Genomic DNA, 16,825 nt, shown 5'->3' on the forward strand with positions numbered 1-16,825 from the left:
GAGAGTTGGGAAAATTGGACCAATACGCACATTTGATAATCTGGCTATTTCAGATTGGGCAGCTAGGTGGGACAATGGATAGAGCACTGGTCTTGGAATCTGGAGGATGAAAGTTTGAATCCAGCCTCTGATACATGCCACTTATTAGCTGTGTGATCTTGGGCAAGTCACTTAACCCTGATTGCCTTGCACCAGGACCCCATCTCCAGTCATCCTGATTCATATCTGGCCACTGGACCCAGATGGCTCTGGTGGAGAAAGTGGGACTGGTGATTTAGCACAACCGCCCCCCTCAAATCCAATTCATGTGCTTGTCATGGCATCACCTTCCTGATATTATGGTCTTCTTTGAGAATGAAGGATAAACATCATCATTATATTTCATATTTGAGAGTCCAATAGCTGTCTGGGAAGAGTATTGAAAGTGCCGCTAGGTGGTGGAATAGACAGAGCACTGGTCCTGGAGTCAGGAGGACCTGAGTTCAAATGTAGTCTCAGACACTTAATAATTACCTAGTTGTGTGATCTTGGGCAAATCACTTAACCCCATTACCTTGCAACCCCCCCCCACAAAAAAAAGGAAGTGTGTTGTAGGTGGGGCAGTTAGGTAGTTCAGTGGATAGAGCACTAGAGTCAGGAGGACCTGAGGTCAAATATGATCTCAGACACTTAATACGTACTAAACTGTGTCACCTTGGGCAAGTCACTTAATCCCATTGACCCACAAATAATCCCCCCAAATGTGTTTTCAGTCTTGAATCACTTGAATCAAAGTCCTCTCTTACTTGTCTACTGCTGTCATATACTGGCATACTTGCTAATATTGATCCAAGGAGCCAGTCCCACTTGCTTCATCAGAGCCATAAGCTCCTAGAGTTGATGGCTAGACTTTTCTGATTTCTCCATATTCTCCTTCCTTAGAAGAGGCAGCTCCTACTCGTTTGATCATATTGATCTGTTGTAACATTTAGATAGTGCAGAGACTTATTTTGTGGATTGATCATTCTCAAATTTGACCCAAGTTCAACACAAGATTTTGGGAAACTAGACCATTCCCACTTAGGTAAATCTGAATAAATCTTAATTATGCCAGTGACTATAAGAATCCCTCCCACTGAATATGGATTAATTACAGAGGAATGGAAAGATGAATGAGAGTACCAAAAATCATTTTCCTCTAAAGATATTTCCCCCCTCTATGCTGACTTGGTCTATTTCAACCATAGTCTTTAAACCTATTACCCCCCCAAACCTAACATTTGTGTGGTAGGAGTCATCCTGATTGTGTATTTGTCTGCACAATTAAAATTGAGCTCTGTACTGTTGCCATGGGGAAGGAGGCATTAATCCAATTGTGTTTTAGCAAACTTGAGCCACAGTCAGCCTCTCAAGGAGTGAGGTATGATACCTAACAATCTTCTGAGTTTTTTCTTTTTGCCTTTTTTGAAACACTTTTCCCTCAAAATCTTACCCAAATTGATTATCTTTGCATGTAGTTGGAATAATAAATAAATAAATTTTAATTTTAAAAAATGCCATCATAAAGGTTTGTTGCATTACGTATTATATAGTTCTTTAAATCTCAAAGTTGTTGTAATGGACAAGGATAGATATCAAATATGGAAAACATATGTGTGGAATGCTGATCAAAATCTTTTTTATGTTTACTTTTATATGTCTTTTTTTTAAATCCCACAGTTGGGTTTCTCACTATAAGAATATCAACTTGGGCCACGTGAAATAAAGAAAAGGATTTTTCTGCATGTCATTTGAGACAATAACATCAGGCAATTTATATAATAGCTTACATTTGTCTGGCTCTTTAGGATTTCCAAAGCATTAGTTTCCTAAAAAACCTATGAAGCATGAACGAAGTAAGAAAACTACACATAATACATATATAAATATATATGAATGTATCATTAGGATGCAATCAAATGCAGTTTAAAGTAGTTCAGCAGCTAAGTATCCAGGCTTCCAAGGCTTTTTGCATACAAGACTTTTTGGAATTGAGTTCAAGTTCCCTTTGAGGGCATTATATTAAACTTCTGAAGTGCCTATTGAAAGAAATGCTTCATGATGTTTAGAGATAAAACCAAAAGAGGAGGGACAAAGAAATAGATTACCAAGTTGCCTTTTTTCTCTGCCTTAAAAATTAAATTGCTCTAGATTCTCTTCCATAGAGGTCTCAGTAGGTCAATGGATCAATAAATGAATCCACGCAGAACTAACAAGATGCTATGATCTGATTATTGGTGTTGTTTGTCCTTCGTATTTGAAGAGGACCAATGACACCACAGGATGATGTCTTGGCTCATGTAGGAATTGCATTTAAATGAAGCGGAATTATACAAAAGTCATCAACCTCTCTCTCCTCCAGAGTCATCAGTCAAGTGACAAGACAAAAGTCAAGATGACTGTCAATCACTCTGGCATCTCTGTTGACTGACCAAAATCTAAGTGTTCCAAAGCACCTGCTTCTGCTCTTTTCATGGCTAATGAAACAAATTGCTCACATCTGCCCGTTCTGCCCAGAGATGTCTTAACATGTTTGGGGTAGACACCTGCTTAATTCACTGAAGGATTTAAAGCCTGTTGGTTACTCTCAACCTGGATTAGCCTGTCTACCAAGGCAGTTTACCATGCCACTGCACGTACTACCACTTCTTGGAGCCACAGGGGAAAATTGAGAACCAAGTAGACACCAAAAGTGAATGAACAGTCCTGAAAAATGTCTCATACCAGAATTGCTCATCCTTCCTGATCACCCCATGTCTTTTATCTATAAGACCATTCCCAATGATTTAATCAATCAATCAAAGGAATTAGAATGGATGCAAGAAGTCTCTGATAATTTTGGAAAGAATCAAAGTCATTGGAATGAAATGGCATGTGTGTCTAGATTTGCCAGAGATTTGATTATATTATATGGATCTTATATAAATGGCAAACCTGTTGAAATAGAGCAGTCTCTTATCTGGCCTGCTAAAACCCTAAGAGGAAATCCCTTGTGAAAGAGACTTTTTGTCTGCTCTTTTTGACCAGAAGGTGACTTGTGAACTTCAAAATATCAGAATATTTTGAACTTCTCATTGCATCTAAGTATTCTTGCATTGATTGTATGCATTAGGTAAGCTAAGTTGCCCAGGGAAAGGTGACTCCAAATTTCTACCAAGCACCTAGACTGATGGTATTCATTAGACACTGAAGGTAAACTAAGTCCCCCAAAGAAAGGTGGTTTCAGGATTCTGCCAAGCACTTAGGAAAATTCCATTCCATATCTAAAGGTAAATTCATGAAGCCCCTACTAATGGGAGCAAAAGATTTCCAGGGATTTTAAGTGACCTCCTTTTGCAAATCATAGACTGTAACTTTGAGCCTCTTTTCTGTTGGATTCACTGCATACATGGAAAGTATGTCCCAATTTGGTAGGATGATTTATACCAATTGTTCTTGCCATACAAGTTTAGTAAACACTTGCTTCTAAAACCTAAGACAAGGTGAATAAATATTACCAGTTAGTATTAATGGGAGGAAACACATTAGTGGGAGCTCATGAGCTTTAATACTAAAAACTAGACCCCTTTCCTCAGGGCCCTCTAGTACTCTCAGAGGAGAAGTACTGATATCCTAGGTGCAGTGATGACATGAAGAGGAAGATTCAAGCTATAATACAGAAGAACATAGCTATAAATTTAAAATATAGAAAATAGGAGAAAATAGAACAGTTCTCTAGAACAAGTATATGGTCATTATGCTGATGAAATACAACAAAATATTTTTGGTTTTAAAATTTTTTATACCAATCACAGCTTTTCCTATCAATGACAGCTGTCTAAATATTTCAGAGAACAGGCTACAAGTTGAACTACTGAAAATTGTCCTTAAGATTGTGATTTTAAAGTGCTTTTTTGTTTTACTATACTAAATAAAATGTATTTTCTAGTTTTTTACCTAAGCTACTTTGTGGGAAAACTTTCTCCCAAAAATTTCCCCTATAATCTGGACTCCATGAAGCATCAGAGACCACTAAAGATGAAATCTCAACTTCATGCTATTTGACTGTGTCTTGATATTCTACACTTTCTCAATTCCCTACCTTTTCTTCCCTTTGATTGGAGGGCTAAAAGGTGGAGTACCCAATTCCTCCCAAAAGAGAGCTAGGATCTGAACTTCCCAAGTAATTCTCTACTTTCCATCAATTCTCCTAGGTTTTGACTCCATAGATCATCATTCCCTCCCCGCCTCCCCAGCCTTTCCTTTTGTGTATAGTCTCAATTTTTCTGTTTTCTATATTTTAAATTTATAGTTCTATTCTTCTGTATTATAAGCTTGCATCCTATTTTTGTCATCACTAGACCTAGGAGATTGGTACTTCTCATTTCAGAGTACTAGAGGGGTGTGTACACAGTACAGAGAGGAAGGAGGTGTAATTTTTAGTACTAAAGCCCTTGAGCTCCCCTTCAACATGTCTCTCCCATTGATATCAATTAGTAGCATTTGTTCACTAAGTCTTAGGTTTTAAAATTTTACTAAAGTTGTATGGCAAGAACAATTGGGATAAATCAACCTACTAAACTGGAAGCTTAAGTTCCTCAAGGGCAGGGACTGTCTTTTTTTCTTATTTGAATCTCCAGTGCTGATCACAGTGCCCATCATAATGAAGAAGGGGCTTAATACAGAGAAACAAGAGGAACACCATTCAGAAATATTTTGCATATGAGCCCAAGAAGGATCAAAATACTCAGTCTGAAGATGAGGAAGCACAAGCTCCTGAATCTAAAGACTCCAAGAAAAAAAAACAGAAATTGGGCTCAGGCTATGACAGAGCTCAAAAAAAACTTTGAAAATCAAATGAGGGAGTTGGAAGAAAAACTGGGAAAAGAAAGGAGAGAGATGCAGGAAAAAACATGAAAATGAAGTCAGCAGCCTAGTCAAGAAAATCCAAAAAAAAATGCTGAAGAAAATAGCATGCTAAAAACCAGCTTAGGTCAAATGGATAAAACAGTTCAAAAAGCAAAATTGGCCAGATGGAAAAGGAGATAAGAAAACTCTCTGAGGAGAACAAATCCTTCAGACGAAGAATGGAACTCAGGGAGATTGATGAATTTATAAGAAACCAGGACTCAATACTTCAAAACCAAAAAAAAAAAAGAAAAATTAGAAGAAAATGTGAAATATCTCATTGAAAAAACAACTGATATGGAAAACAGACTTAGGAAAGATAATTTAAAAATTATTGGAATACCTGAAAGTCATGATCAGGAAAAGAGCCTTGACATCATTTTCAAAGAATTACTATAGGAAAATTGCCCTGATATTCTAGAAACAGAGGGCAAAAATAGAAATGGAGAGAATCCACTGATCCCTCTGAGAAAGAGATCCCAAAACACCAACCCCAAGGAATATTATAGCCAAATTCCAGAACTCCCAAGTCAAAGAGAAAATATTACAAGCAGCCAGAAGGACACAGTTCAAATATCATGGAGCTGTGGTCAAGATCACACAGGACTTAGCAGCAACTACATTGGAAGCTCGTAGGGCTTGGAATATAATATACCAGAAGGCAAAAGAGCTTAGAATGCAACCGAGAATCAACTACTCAGCAAGGCTGAATGTCCTCTTACAGGGAAAAAGATGGACTTTCAATGAACCAGGGGGATTTCAAATGTTCCTGTTGGAATGGCCAGAGCTAAACAGAAGGTTTGATCTTCAGATACAGGACTCAGGTGAAGCATAGAGCTTGGAGAAGGGGAAAATGAGGGACTTGATGATGAACCGCCTGTATTCCTGTATAGAAAAATGGCACTGATAATACTCATATGAACCTTCTCAGTTGGTGGAGCAGGTAGAGGGATGTTTTATAGTTGAAGCACAGGAGAAAGCTGAATTTGAAGATAAAATATGGTGTAAAAATGGAGTCAATAGAAAAAAGGGAAATGTAATGGGAGAAAGAAAAAGGAGAGGGGGAATAGGCCAAGATATTTCATATAATAAGATTTTTCTTTATTACAATGAGCTATTGCAATGATATGGAAGGGGGGAAGGCAAGGGGGAATGAAGGAATCTTTGCTCTCATCAGAGGTGGCTAGGAGAGGAAACAGCATATATACTCAATGGGGTATAGGCATCTGAATGAAGGAGGAGAGGATGGACCATGGGGGGAGAGTGGTCAGATATAACATATTTCCTTTTTAACTTCTTTCAAGGGGCTGGGATTGGAAGGCCTGTCCGGGACCATAGGGCCAGGTGGATGCTGGGCCTAAAGGGTGGTATGGGGGCTCGGGGCCTCTTGGCCCCAGGACCAGGGATCTGTCTGCTGCGCCACTCAGATACCCTACAGCAGAGTCAGAGTGAAAGGAGAGAGAAAATATAGTACATGGTAATGAAGAAATAAGAAAGGAGGGAGTTGCGATCAGCAATGTCAACACTGGAAAAATATGGAAGTAACTTTTGCGATGGACTTACCATAAAGAATGCGATCCACCCATGACAGAGTTGTTGGTGTTGGAACAAAGACTGAAGCACATTTTTTATTATTATTATTTGGGGGAGGGTGCAGGGCAAATGGGGCTGGGTGGCCTGCCTGGGGCTGCATAGCAGGGTGATCGTTGGGTGTCTGAGGCCAGATTTGGACCCAGGTACTCCTGGCTCAAGGGCCAGTGCTCTGTCTGCCACCCAGCCACCCCTACTGTTATTACTATTTTATTTTATTTTGGGTATTTTTTTTCTTTTTTTTGTTTTTTGCAGGGCAGTGGGGTTCGGGTATCTTGCATGTCACAAGGCTGGGTGACTGTTGGGTGTACAGGACCGGATATGGGCTTGGGTGTTCCTGGCTCCAGGGCTGGTGCTCCGTCCATTGCGCCACCTGGCCATACCTACAATTATTATTAATTATTATTATTATTTTTTTTATTTTTATTTTTTCTCTCCCCTTTGCTTTATCGCTCAAGCGAGTCTATATTTATGGGGGAAGGGGTCGTTCATTTACTCTTAAACAAGAATATTTTATTAATGTATAAAAAACATTATTTGTACAAAATGAGAATAAATATTAAATTAAAATTAAAAAAGAAGGGGCTTAACAAATTTTTATTGGATTGAAAAATGGAGTTTCTTTTTTTCTTAAAATCTGAGCATCAATATCAAGTAAAATAAGTATTTTCTATAGGATATAGGATATAATGAAAGTTATATATGAATCTGCATATATATGAATCTGCATAATATATATATATATATATGTATATATATTATGCACAATGTACATTTTCTCAGGATGAAAAAAAAACCTGACTGGGAGTCTTTAAATATCTAGTATTTATATATCTCTTGTAAATATATAATCCAATAACATCACACATTAGGACATATGACTATAAAACATTAAAAGACAGTTTAATCAGTGAAATGATAGCACCTTTGATTACCAACTTGTTTTAAAAGAGAAAATTTGGCCAAAAAAAGCTTCTAAAAATACCAACATCTCTATGACATTAAATTACCCTGAAAGACTATAAAATGAAACAAATAATTTTGAAAAATAAGATTACATCTATTGACTGTAAATGTAAACAATACAGTATGTTAAAAGCCAAAATTTAATCCATGACTTCAGGGTTTCCCTCCTTCCAGACTCATGATGATAATCTCTCTAAAGTAGGTCAAACTGATACCTAAATAACTTTATTATGAGAAGTAATCATTATCAACCAAAAACATAATTTTTCATTTTAATTTAATTCACATTTTTAAAAATCACCTACTAGACATATAAATTGCAGTTATTGATACAGAGAAGAATTTGGGATAAGGTGGAAAAGGTCTTTCTTAAAGAAGGTTTAGTTACATATATGCAAAGGACCTTGTTACAAAGTGATTTTTTTTCTTTAATAGGAGATACCATGGTATAGATATTGGTAATAGAATTAGAACAATTTTCTGTTGTGGAGATATGTACTTATTTTTACTTTTTTTCCTAATTCCTTTAATTCCAGAGAAACAGAAGAAAAAGATATAAAAGTACAAAGTACTAAACTAACTCTGGAGGTGAGGGTGGGTATCTAAATAAATATTTTTTTCAGAAACTGATATCCACAGTTTAAAACACATTTTTAAAGATCACATATACCTAAAGGCAGAATTAGGGTTAGAATAGGCTAAGAACAGGGTAGATAGCTGCCTGGCAATGCAAGGTGAGTAGGGACAACTAATCAATATTATATTAAAGCACATACTTTTTAGTTACAGATGCTTCACATCATCTGGCAGGTAGGTATTTATTTTTTGAGGTTATAAGTCACATGAGTTCAAGCCAGGACCTGAAGTCTCCAGTGGACACCAACATCCAGTGAGTGCCATTTTCGAATTCAGAGGGACCAAAATGTTAAACCTTGCCTAAAATACACACAAACCTGGCCTGCCCTCATATTAAATCCCTCACTATAAGTATTCTAATGATCACTTGACATTTTTGTTAATTATATAACTTTACAGTACAGAGTCCTCCTCACACTCAGGAAGACCTGGATTCCTCAATTATCCAGGTAACTTTCTAAGACTAAAAGTATCAAAATATTTGCAAGTCTTCAGTTGGTGTTTATTGGTAATTGGTAATCTTCATCTAGGAGTTCCCTAGATCCACAAACATTTCTGCAGTAGAAAACACTAAACATTCTTCCTGTGCTGCTTTATTTCATAGCTAAACAAATCGAGTCAGAGAAATATCAATACATTATTAAAGAAATTATGATCTAGGATTGACTTGAGTTGACAAATGTCATTCGAATGGCACTCGTTCCTACTCCTATAATATTAAGTCACTAAACTAATTTATTAACATTGATTTTAAAAGACTAAGCATTTTTTCAAGGAAAACAAATTACTAAGATTATTGAGGACTTTTTTTTAAGTAATGCCCCTATTTGATGCATAGCACATTAACTCCTAATAACTCCTGATACCCATTAGGTATTCAATACTAAAAATCCATTTAACATTTTATGGTTGATATCTGCATAGAACGTATTGTCTTTAAAAGAGCATGGCATAATTTGAGGTAAAAAATGATAAATATGAAATCTGAAGTTAACATTTAGGAAATAATAAATCCAGGGTATTTCAAGATGTTGTTTATTCTTGTTATTAAACTTCGATGATGATGAGCATCATAAAGTTTTTGTAAAATCCTTATTCTGAAAAAGCACCTTCCTCATAGGGATATTTAATCATCTTTTTCCACAATAACCTCTCCATGAAGCACCTTTCTCCTTTGCCGCAGCATGTGAAAATAGAGTTGTGGGAACACTTGATAGAAAAGAGAGAAAACAAGGGAAAAATCAGATAAAGCTTCACGTTAATGAAGCCATAATTATATAAATAGCTTGCTACTGAAAAGAACAAAGACTGTATCTATGCATACACAATATCTATATATATTTCATGAGCACAAGACATATTTATATTTTATATCTAACAACTGATAATTAATATAGCATTTTAAGGTTTGCAAAACATTTTACCAATATTATTTTATCTTAACCTCACAACAGCTCTGGGAGGTAGCTTCTATTATTATTGTTCCCATTTTACAGATGAGGAAATAGAGGCAGACAGAGGTTAATTTATTAAACACCTTCTATATGTCATATACTGTATTTGGTAATAGGAATACAAATACAAAGAAAATATATACCTATATATAGAGAGAAATATATATATACATATACACACACTTACATACCTATTTGCATATATATGTATGAGTGTAAGAATATGAATATTTGTATATCAGAACAAGGTAGTGAATGTTAATGCACTCTTTATTTTATACCTGAGGAGATTCACACAAGTCCATGGTGTCACAGAGAAATATCAGAGCTGAGACGTGAACTCAGGTCCTCTGTTCCCATATCAGAACTCTTTTTACCTTGAAAATGCTTAGCACAAGGGGAACTAAAAGTTTTAAGACTTTGGATTATGATAAGGTTGATATGTTCTTATGTTATAAATAACATATGGACTTCTATTTAGAAATCTCAACATAAATGATCCATTCACATTTGATGCTAAAAGAATATCAATGCTACTTCATACTAAAGCATAGTGTGTTTGTCCCAGTTAAGTTGATGCCACTGGAGCCCTTCAATAACAGGCACCATTGTCACCAAAAAGTTTAGACTTTCCAGATCTCTAAAGTTGAATTCTAGCATCTTTAGGCAAATAACACATTTTTAAGAAACTTTTAGAAATGTTTGTGAAAGTCCCTACTTCTCTTTCTTCATTGACATGCAATCCTCCTGAGGATTTCCTTTTCTTGCCTCATTGGAGGTACCATGAAAGAATTTGGCATCTTTTTGAGTTGGGATAATAGTCTGACTACTAAGGGGTAGCAACAAGAGCTGCTTTATTGATGGGGAAAAAAAGAAATCTTGAATAATTTCACCTTCATTTCAGTTCTTTCTGATTCTGAAAAAAACTATCAATGCTAGGGTATAGTTATAGAAAATATAGAATGGGGTGACTAGGCAGCACAGTGGATAGAGCATTGACCCTGGAGTTGGCAGGACCTGAGTTCAAATCTGACCTCAGACACTTAATAATTACCTAGCTGTGTGATCTTGGGCAAATCATTTATCACCATTGCCTTGCAAAACCCAAAATTTTTTTAAAAAGTAAAAAAAATAGAAAATATGGAAGGCAACCCTTTTAAAATGCATAATCCAGATTTTGCATCAGCTTTGTTCTCTGAAAAGTTTCCCATTTTGGAATTCAAAGAAGGCCTGTGCAATACTTCCATCTTCTGATGAAACATGGTAAAGATAGATGGTGCAATGGGTTGAATACTAGTCTTGAAATAAGTTGACATCTTTCCTCAGACACTTAATCACTGTGGGGTCAGGTCAAGTTAGATATAGTTGTGAATTTTTTATAAGGAAAAATAAAGAACATTTATAAATTATAAGTCAAAAAGGTTAAGTTTTGAGTTCTGGCTAAATCCTTAAATTAATCATTAAGGGTATGGTTAATCAAAAACTAATCCCCCAAATTTAGAATGATCAAGAATAAGTCATACAGGGGCGGCTAGGTGGCACAGTGGATAGAGCACCGGTCCTGGAGTCAGGAGTACCTGGGTTCAAATCTGGCCTCAGACACTTAATAATTACCTAGCTGTGTGGCCTTGGGCAAGCCACTTAACTCCATTTGCCTTGCAAAAAAAAGAATAAGTCATACAAAACTAGCTTCATTTTCTCAATGGGATCAATTCATTATCTCAGTTCTCAATAGGCATAATTCTCAATATTATCAGAGTTGATACATGAGGACAATACTATTAAACAACATATGCCTAGCAAAAAAATGTAAAGCAAACTTAAATCAAATTATATAAAATTTCTCAGGTTCATCTTTAGGGAAAAATAGGTAAATGTAGGTGATTTGATATTATACTCTCATAGAATGGAAATGGGAAGACTCAAATTCTAGTTATGAAAAGTTCAATTCAATTTAGAAGTGAGTCTGTAGTGAAATGTTCCAGAGTTTATGCTTGGTCCTGTGTTGTGGAACATTTTTCTCAATAATGCCTTGATGATAAAAGCTTCCATGGCATGTTTCTCAAGTTTTTTTTGAAGGGAAAAAATAAAGAAGGTTTATCAAATAATGAAGTCAATAAGAATAATCCATACTTAATTAAATACAGTGAATACAGGGGACTTTTCTGGGTCATATAAGCAACAAGATGGTAGACTAGACATTTTCTCCAATCCCCAAAATCTTTCAAACCTACCTCTACAAAATAGAAATTATATGTCAAGGATAAAACAACTTCAGCTGTCTCTATAGTCTAGGAAACTCAAAATCCTAGAGAAGATTAAAACAAACAAACAAGCAAACAGAAAGAATCCACTATGTAAAACTAAATATAATGAATAAAATATTTGGTCTGTAGGGAAGTAAATTCAAATCCTGCCTTTGATATATACTGTGTGACTTTGGGCAACTGATTTAATCTCTCAGTATCCCAGACTTATCTTTAGAGCCATCAATTATAGATTAGATGCTAATAGGCATTAATAGAGGAGCTCCCACCTGGGAAATTTCAGATCATAGATCTGATTATTTCCCCATCACTCACAGTCTCCCTATCTCTGAAAGCACTGGCTATGTTCATTGCTTAGCAATTCCCTCTTTTTTTTTTTTAACACAACAGTGTAACAGTAAATGTCAATCTGCTCAGTATCACCCATCCTAGTATTAGTGATTGTTGAAAATCAAGCAGCCAAATCAATCAGCAATAGCTGTTGTTTGTCCTTCATTCTTAGGGAGACCCAATGACATCAGGAGGGTTATGTCTTGACTTGCCAGTGAACTGGATCTAGTGAGGCAGAATTGTATGAAGTCATTAGCCTCAGTTTCTCTTCCAGTCATCTAAGTCCATGACAAGATGACTGGCGATGGCCCAGGATGCAGTGGAAAACCTTAAGTCTTTTTAAGCTAAGATATTTCCTAGGTCTCTTTGTCTGAGGTGATGCCCATTCAGTGATAAAGGGGTAAGTCAGAACTGAGAAAAAAAAGATGACCTAGTTTGTCATCACAAAAGAATCAGTCTGGGAGGGGAAGACTCTCAGAGTTTCTGGCTAGAACAGGAAAAAAAATGTTATTTATACCCACTCTGAGCTATCAAAACACAAACAATAAGTAAGAAAGATTTGTGTTGGAACCTATTAGTCTATCAGGGAAAGTCAGAGTGATTTGGGTTTAAAGGCATAAGCAAATAACTCCAGTTGACTTAGAATGGGCTTTCTCAAATCCTGTTTTTTCCAGAGCTATATTTCAAGAAATCCTGAATGAAAACTATTTAATTCAGTCAGTCAATAAACATTTATTAAGTCCTACTATGTTTGTAGTGGCATAATAAATAGAGCCTTAGGATTGGAATTAGAAGATTCATCTTTCCTGACTTCAAATCTGGCCTCAGATACTAGCTGTGTGACCCTGGGCAAGTCACTTAACCCTGTTTGACTCAGTTTCCTCATTTGTACAATGAATTGGAGAAGGAAATGGCAAACCAGTATTTTCCCAAGAAAATCTCAAATGAGAAAACAGACCGAAAAGCATGTATCAGACCCTATGCTAAGCACAAATAGATGACCCCCCCTCAAAACCCCCCAAAACAGCCTTTGCCCTTGCAGAGCTCACAGTTTAATGGGGACAACATGCAAACAATTATCTATAAACATGCCACCCACACAATTTAAAAAGAGGAATGTACTACATTCCTCTGTAAATAGCTACTTTATTCCTTCCCTTACTAAACTGGATTACTAAAATGCCAAAAATTAAATTATAATAAAAAATTTCCATTCCTAAATCAAAGTAGCAGTGAAGACATACTTACGCGGTATGTAGGAGACCATAGTTATAAGAAGAAAATAATAATAGTCAAAGGAAACATTGTACTTGTTCGGGAGTCTTATTGAAAACATTCCAGTCTTCTTTACGTAGGGTAAGGCTGCATAAATAGTGAGAAGTTCACCGACAACTCCAACAGGATACAAGATGATAAAAAAATTATATCTGCAGAAAAAATAAAGGCCAGAAAATTATTTTCTAATAAATGACCCAAATCTAATATCAGAACTACTTAAAGCATCTCTCCCTCTACCAACACTTACAAATTACAAACAGATCTTAAAACAGATTTCTAGCAAGTAAGTCAAGGTTTCTTGATAGGATAATAGCAATTCAAATTGACATAGTGCTTTTAAGCTTGCAATGCTCTTTCCTAACAACAAGTCTGTGAGCTAAGTAATTCGAGCATTTCTATCACTATTTTTCAAATGAAGAAATTTAAAGCTTAGAAAATTAAGTAATTTAGATACCCTCACATTATAAGTAAGTGCATGTACAGATGGAGGGTGGGGAGGTGGAGAAGGATTTGATCTCCTGATTCCAAATCTATCTAGTACTTTTTCCTCTGCCTCTTGCAGAATTAGTCTCATTAGCATACCATTGGTTCTTCTTCATTTACATTATTCAAATTATTTAAAAAACAAAAACTACTCCCACTGCTCCCACTTTGGTACAGTACCTAACAGAGTTTCCACATATAATAGAAAGACAGTTTCTGAACTTGGTCCTATGTAAAATGATCTTGTTCATAATCCTATTAATCTATTTTTGCATTTCTATGTTTACATTAATTAATAAATACTTTCAAATCTTATATGCTGGCAGCAATAATGAGATATATAGGTTGCTGCTGACTCATTTTTCAGACATATTTGAAATTTTGTGACTCCCTTTTGAATTTTCTTGGCAAAGATACTAGAATAGCTTGCCATTTCCTTCTCCAGCTCATTTTGCAGATGAGGAAACTGAGGCATAAATAGTGTAAATTGACTTGCTCAGGTCACATAACTAGTGATCAGATTTAAATTCAGAAAGGTAAGTCTTTCTGATTCCACACCTAGAACCATATCCACTAGGCCGTTTAGTTGCCCATATACAAAACTTAAAATTTCAAAAATTATTAAAAAGTATTTAAATAGAGAATTAAAAAATAAACCTTTGTAACTTACCCAATTATTTACTGAGTTGTTTTTTTGCAAAAATTGGTATTACTACTTAAAGGTCGCAATGGGAGCTAGTAAATTGAAATTTGAAAATGAATCTATATGACACTTTGAGCTATTTAGCTGTGCTACAGTAATGGCACAGTGAATGTGATTGCTTAAACTAGGATAAGGGAAAAAAGGACAATTTCATTTCCTTTCTGATACCTGTTGGGTACCTCTTCCCTTTCAATCAAAGCCTAGAGAAACTTTTTTCAAATAAATGATCTCTTAAGCAGGAATATCTTTAAAGGCCACGAGATGGAGTAAAAACCTATTTGAAACTGATCATAACATTATTAAGTTTCATGTGCTGGTGGAAGGTTGAAGTTTAAAGGATTTTCTGACTTCTGTAAGTTCCTAGCTTTAAAAAAAATACTTTATCTGAAACTTAAGTAAATATGTGCTTAGAAAAAAACAAACAAACCATGTGGTAAAAATGAAAGCACCCTCCTTCCCACAATCAGCATAGTTGACTGATTGACAAAGTAAAAAAAATTGTAGAGAAAAAAAGGATTGTTCAAAAAAATAGAAAACCCAAATAGAATGAATTTGGAAATTCAGTAAGCATCTGAAGGTCAGATGCAAACTAGAAATTAAGCAGACACTTGAAAAGAACTCAAAACTGTTTTTTCAAATTCATGAAAGAAGGAATATGGATAATCAGTAGGATTACTTGACCAAAGATACACAAAAATAGTATATTTTAGGTACTTGAAAAGTATAGAATTTACATTCAGCAAGGGAGCAGCAACCGGTAAGGCTACACAGAAGAGCACATTAAAGTGAATTGATTATGGTAGGATTATGAGAACCAAAGTAAAGATTGAATGCAAGATTTTGGTCTTGATGTCTGTCTTGCCCTTTCTTTCCTGTGAACTTAACTTTATAAGTCTGAAAAATATATTTTCCTAGATGACTTTTCCTTTTCTGTTCTGAAAATCTTTTTTTCTCTTTAAAAAGAGAGAAGCTGCAATGTAGAATGGAACTATACATAGATTGGTATAGCCGTAAAATGAGATTCCTTTGAAAGGAACTATGTGTATGATAATATTTATACACATAGATATTTTTATTTGTGCATATGTCCAAAGATGATTTTTTAATGAACTTTAATAGAATAAGGTTCCCTATCCATTGTTGTTATTCAATCATTTCAGATGTGTCTGATCCTTCATGACCCCATTTGGTGATTTCTTGGCAAAAATAATGAGGTAATTTGCTATTTTCTTCTTCAGTGGATCTAGTGGATCCATTTTGTCAGGTAATCAGAGGTTAAGTGACTTGCCCTGGATCCTATAGCTAAGAAATACCCGAAGCTGAATTTGAACCCAGATTTTTCCGACTCTAGGGTCTGATGCTCTATCCTCTGAGCCACTAGCTGGCTGGAAATATATGAAATAAATGTCCCTTGGTGTCAGTAAACATTGCAAATGAAATGAGAATAAATTGTGTGATTTATTTTTCAATAAGCATTTTAAAAATGTATAGAATGACTATTCATTGAATAAATGCCTTATAGGGCCTCAATAAGAAAATTAATTATCACCTAGACATGCACCAAAACTGTCATAAATGTTTCCTGACCTGATGTGAGAATTCTTAAATGTGACTGCTATTATGTCTTGAGAGCAAAAAGTTTTTTTTAAGATGAAACATTTGAAAATAAAATGTAAGCCAGAGGGAAAATGTGATTCATTAGACAAACATTTCCTTTACTTACCATTTATTCAGAACAATAACTAATAGGCACAATTAAGTTATGTGAGTATATAATATCATAGCAGTCTTTATGTTTTATGTATAGAAAATAATTTTTCATGGACTTAAAAGATTTCAAAGCAAATTATTAAGAGGAAGTTTCAATCTTTTGAATAGATACTGACTTGTAAATACAATTTCAAGCAATTTATAGGATAGACAGATGTATTTAGAAATGAATACTGATCTTAATGTCATCAACAATCAATGTATGTAACATCTTCATGCATCATTCACAGACTTGATTAAACATAAACCCAGTAACATGAGATAAATGAACCCAGAGTTTATCATGTAATATTAAGACAAGCAATGCAAAATGATTTTTTTCAAATATCACATCCAACATGCAATTTTAAAAATGGAATCTAAGTAAGAGCTATGATTTGAAAATATTTTCAGAAACTTAGTTAAGACATGCAGAAGCGATTAATTACTCACTAAAAGGCAGC

The 16,825-nt window shown here is 35.2% G+C and overlaps 1 protein-coding gene across 2 annotated transcripts in view; it reads right to left on the bottom strand.

Annotated features, from left to right (window-relative positions):
* Positions 1–16,825, bottom strand: part of HACD1 (3-hydroxyacyl-CoA dehydratase 1) — a 53,925-nt gene that overhangs the window by 12,918 nt on the left and 24,182 nt on the right. The window contains exons 6-7 of one of the 2 annotated variants that reach the window (XM_074192940.1): positions 13,397–13,575; positions 7,245–9,306 (exon numbers count right to left, since the gene is read on the bottom strand). In XM_074192940.1, coding sequence (XP_074049041.1) covers positions 9,224–9,306; positions 13,397–13,575 — 262 coding nt within the window. In that variant the 3' untranslated portion in view covers positions 7,245–9,223. Of the gene's footprint in view, positions 1–7,244; positions 9,307–13,396; positions 13,576–16,825 lie in introns of those variants that run through there. The other variant, XM_074192939.1, reaches the window with a different exon arrangement.

Source organism: Macrotis lagotis, chromosome 7, assembly GCF_037893015.1.
Source record: "Macrotis lagotis isolate mMagLag1 chromosome 7, bilby.v1.9.chrom.fasta, whole genome shotgun sequence".
NCBI lineage: Eukaryota > Metazoa > Chordata > Mammalia > Peramelemorphia > Peramelidae > Macrotis > Macrotis lagotis.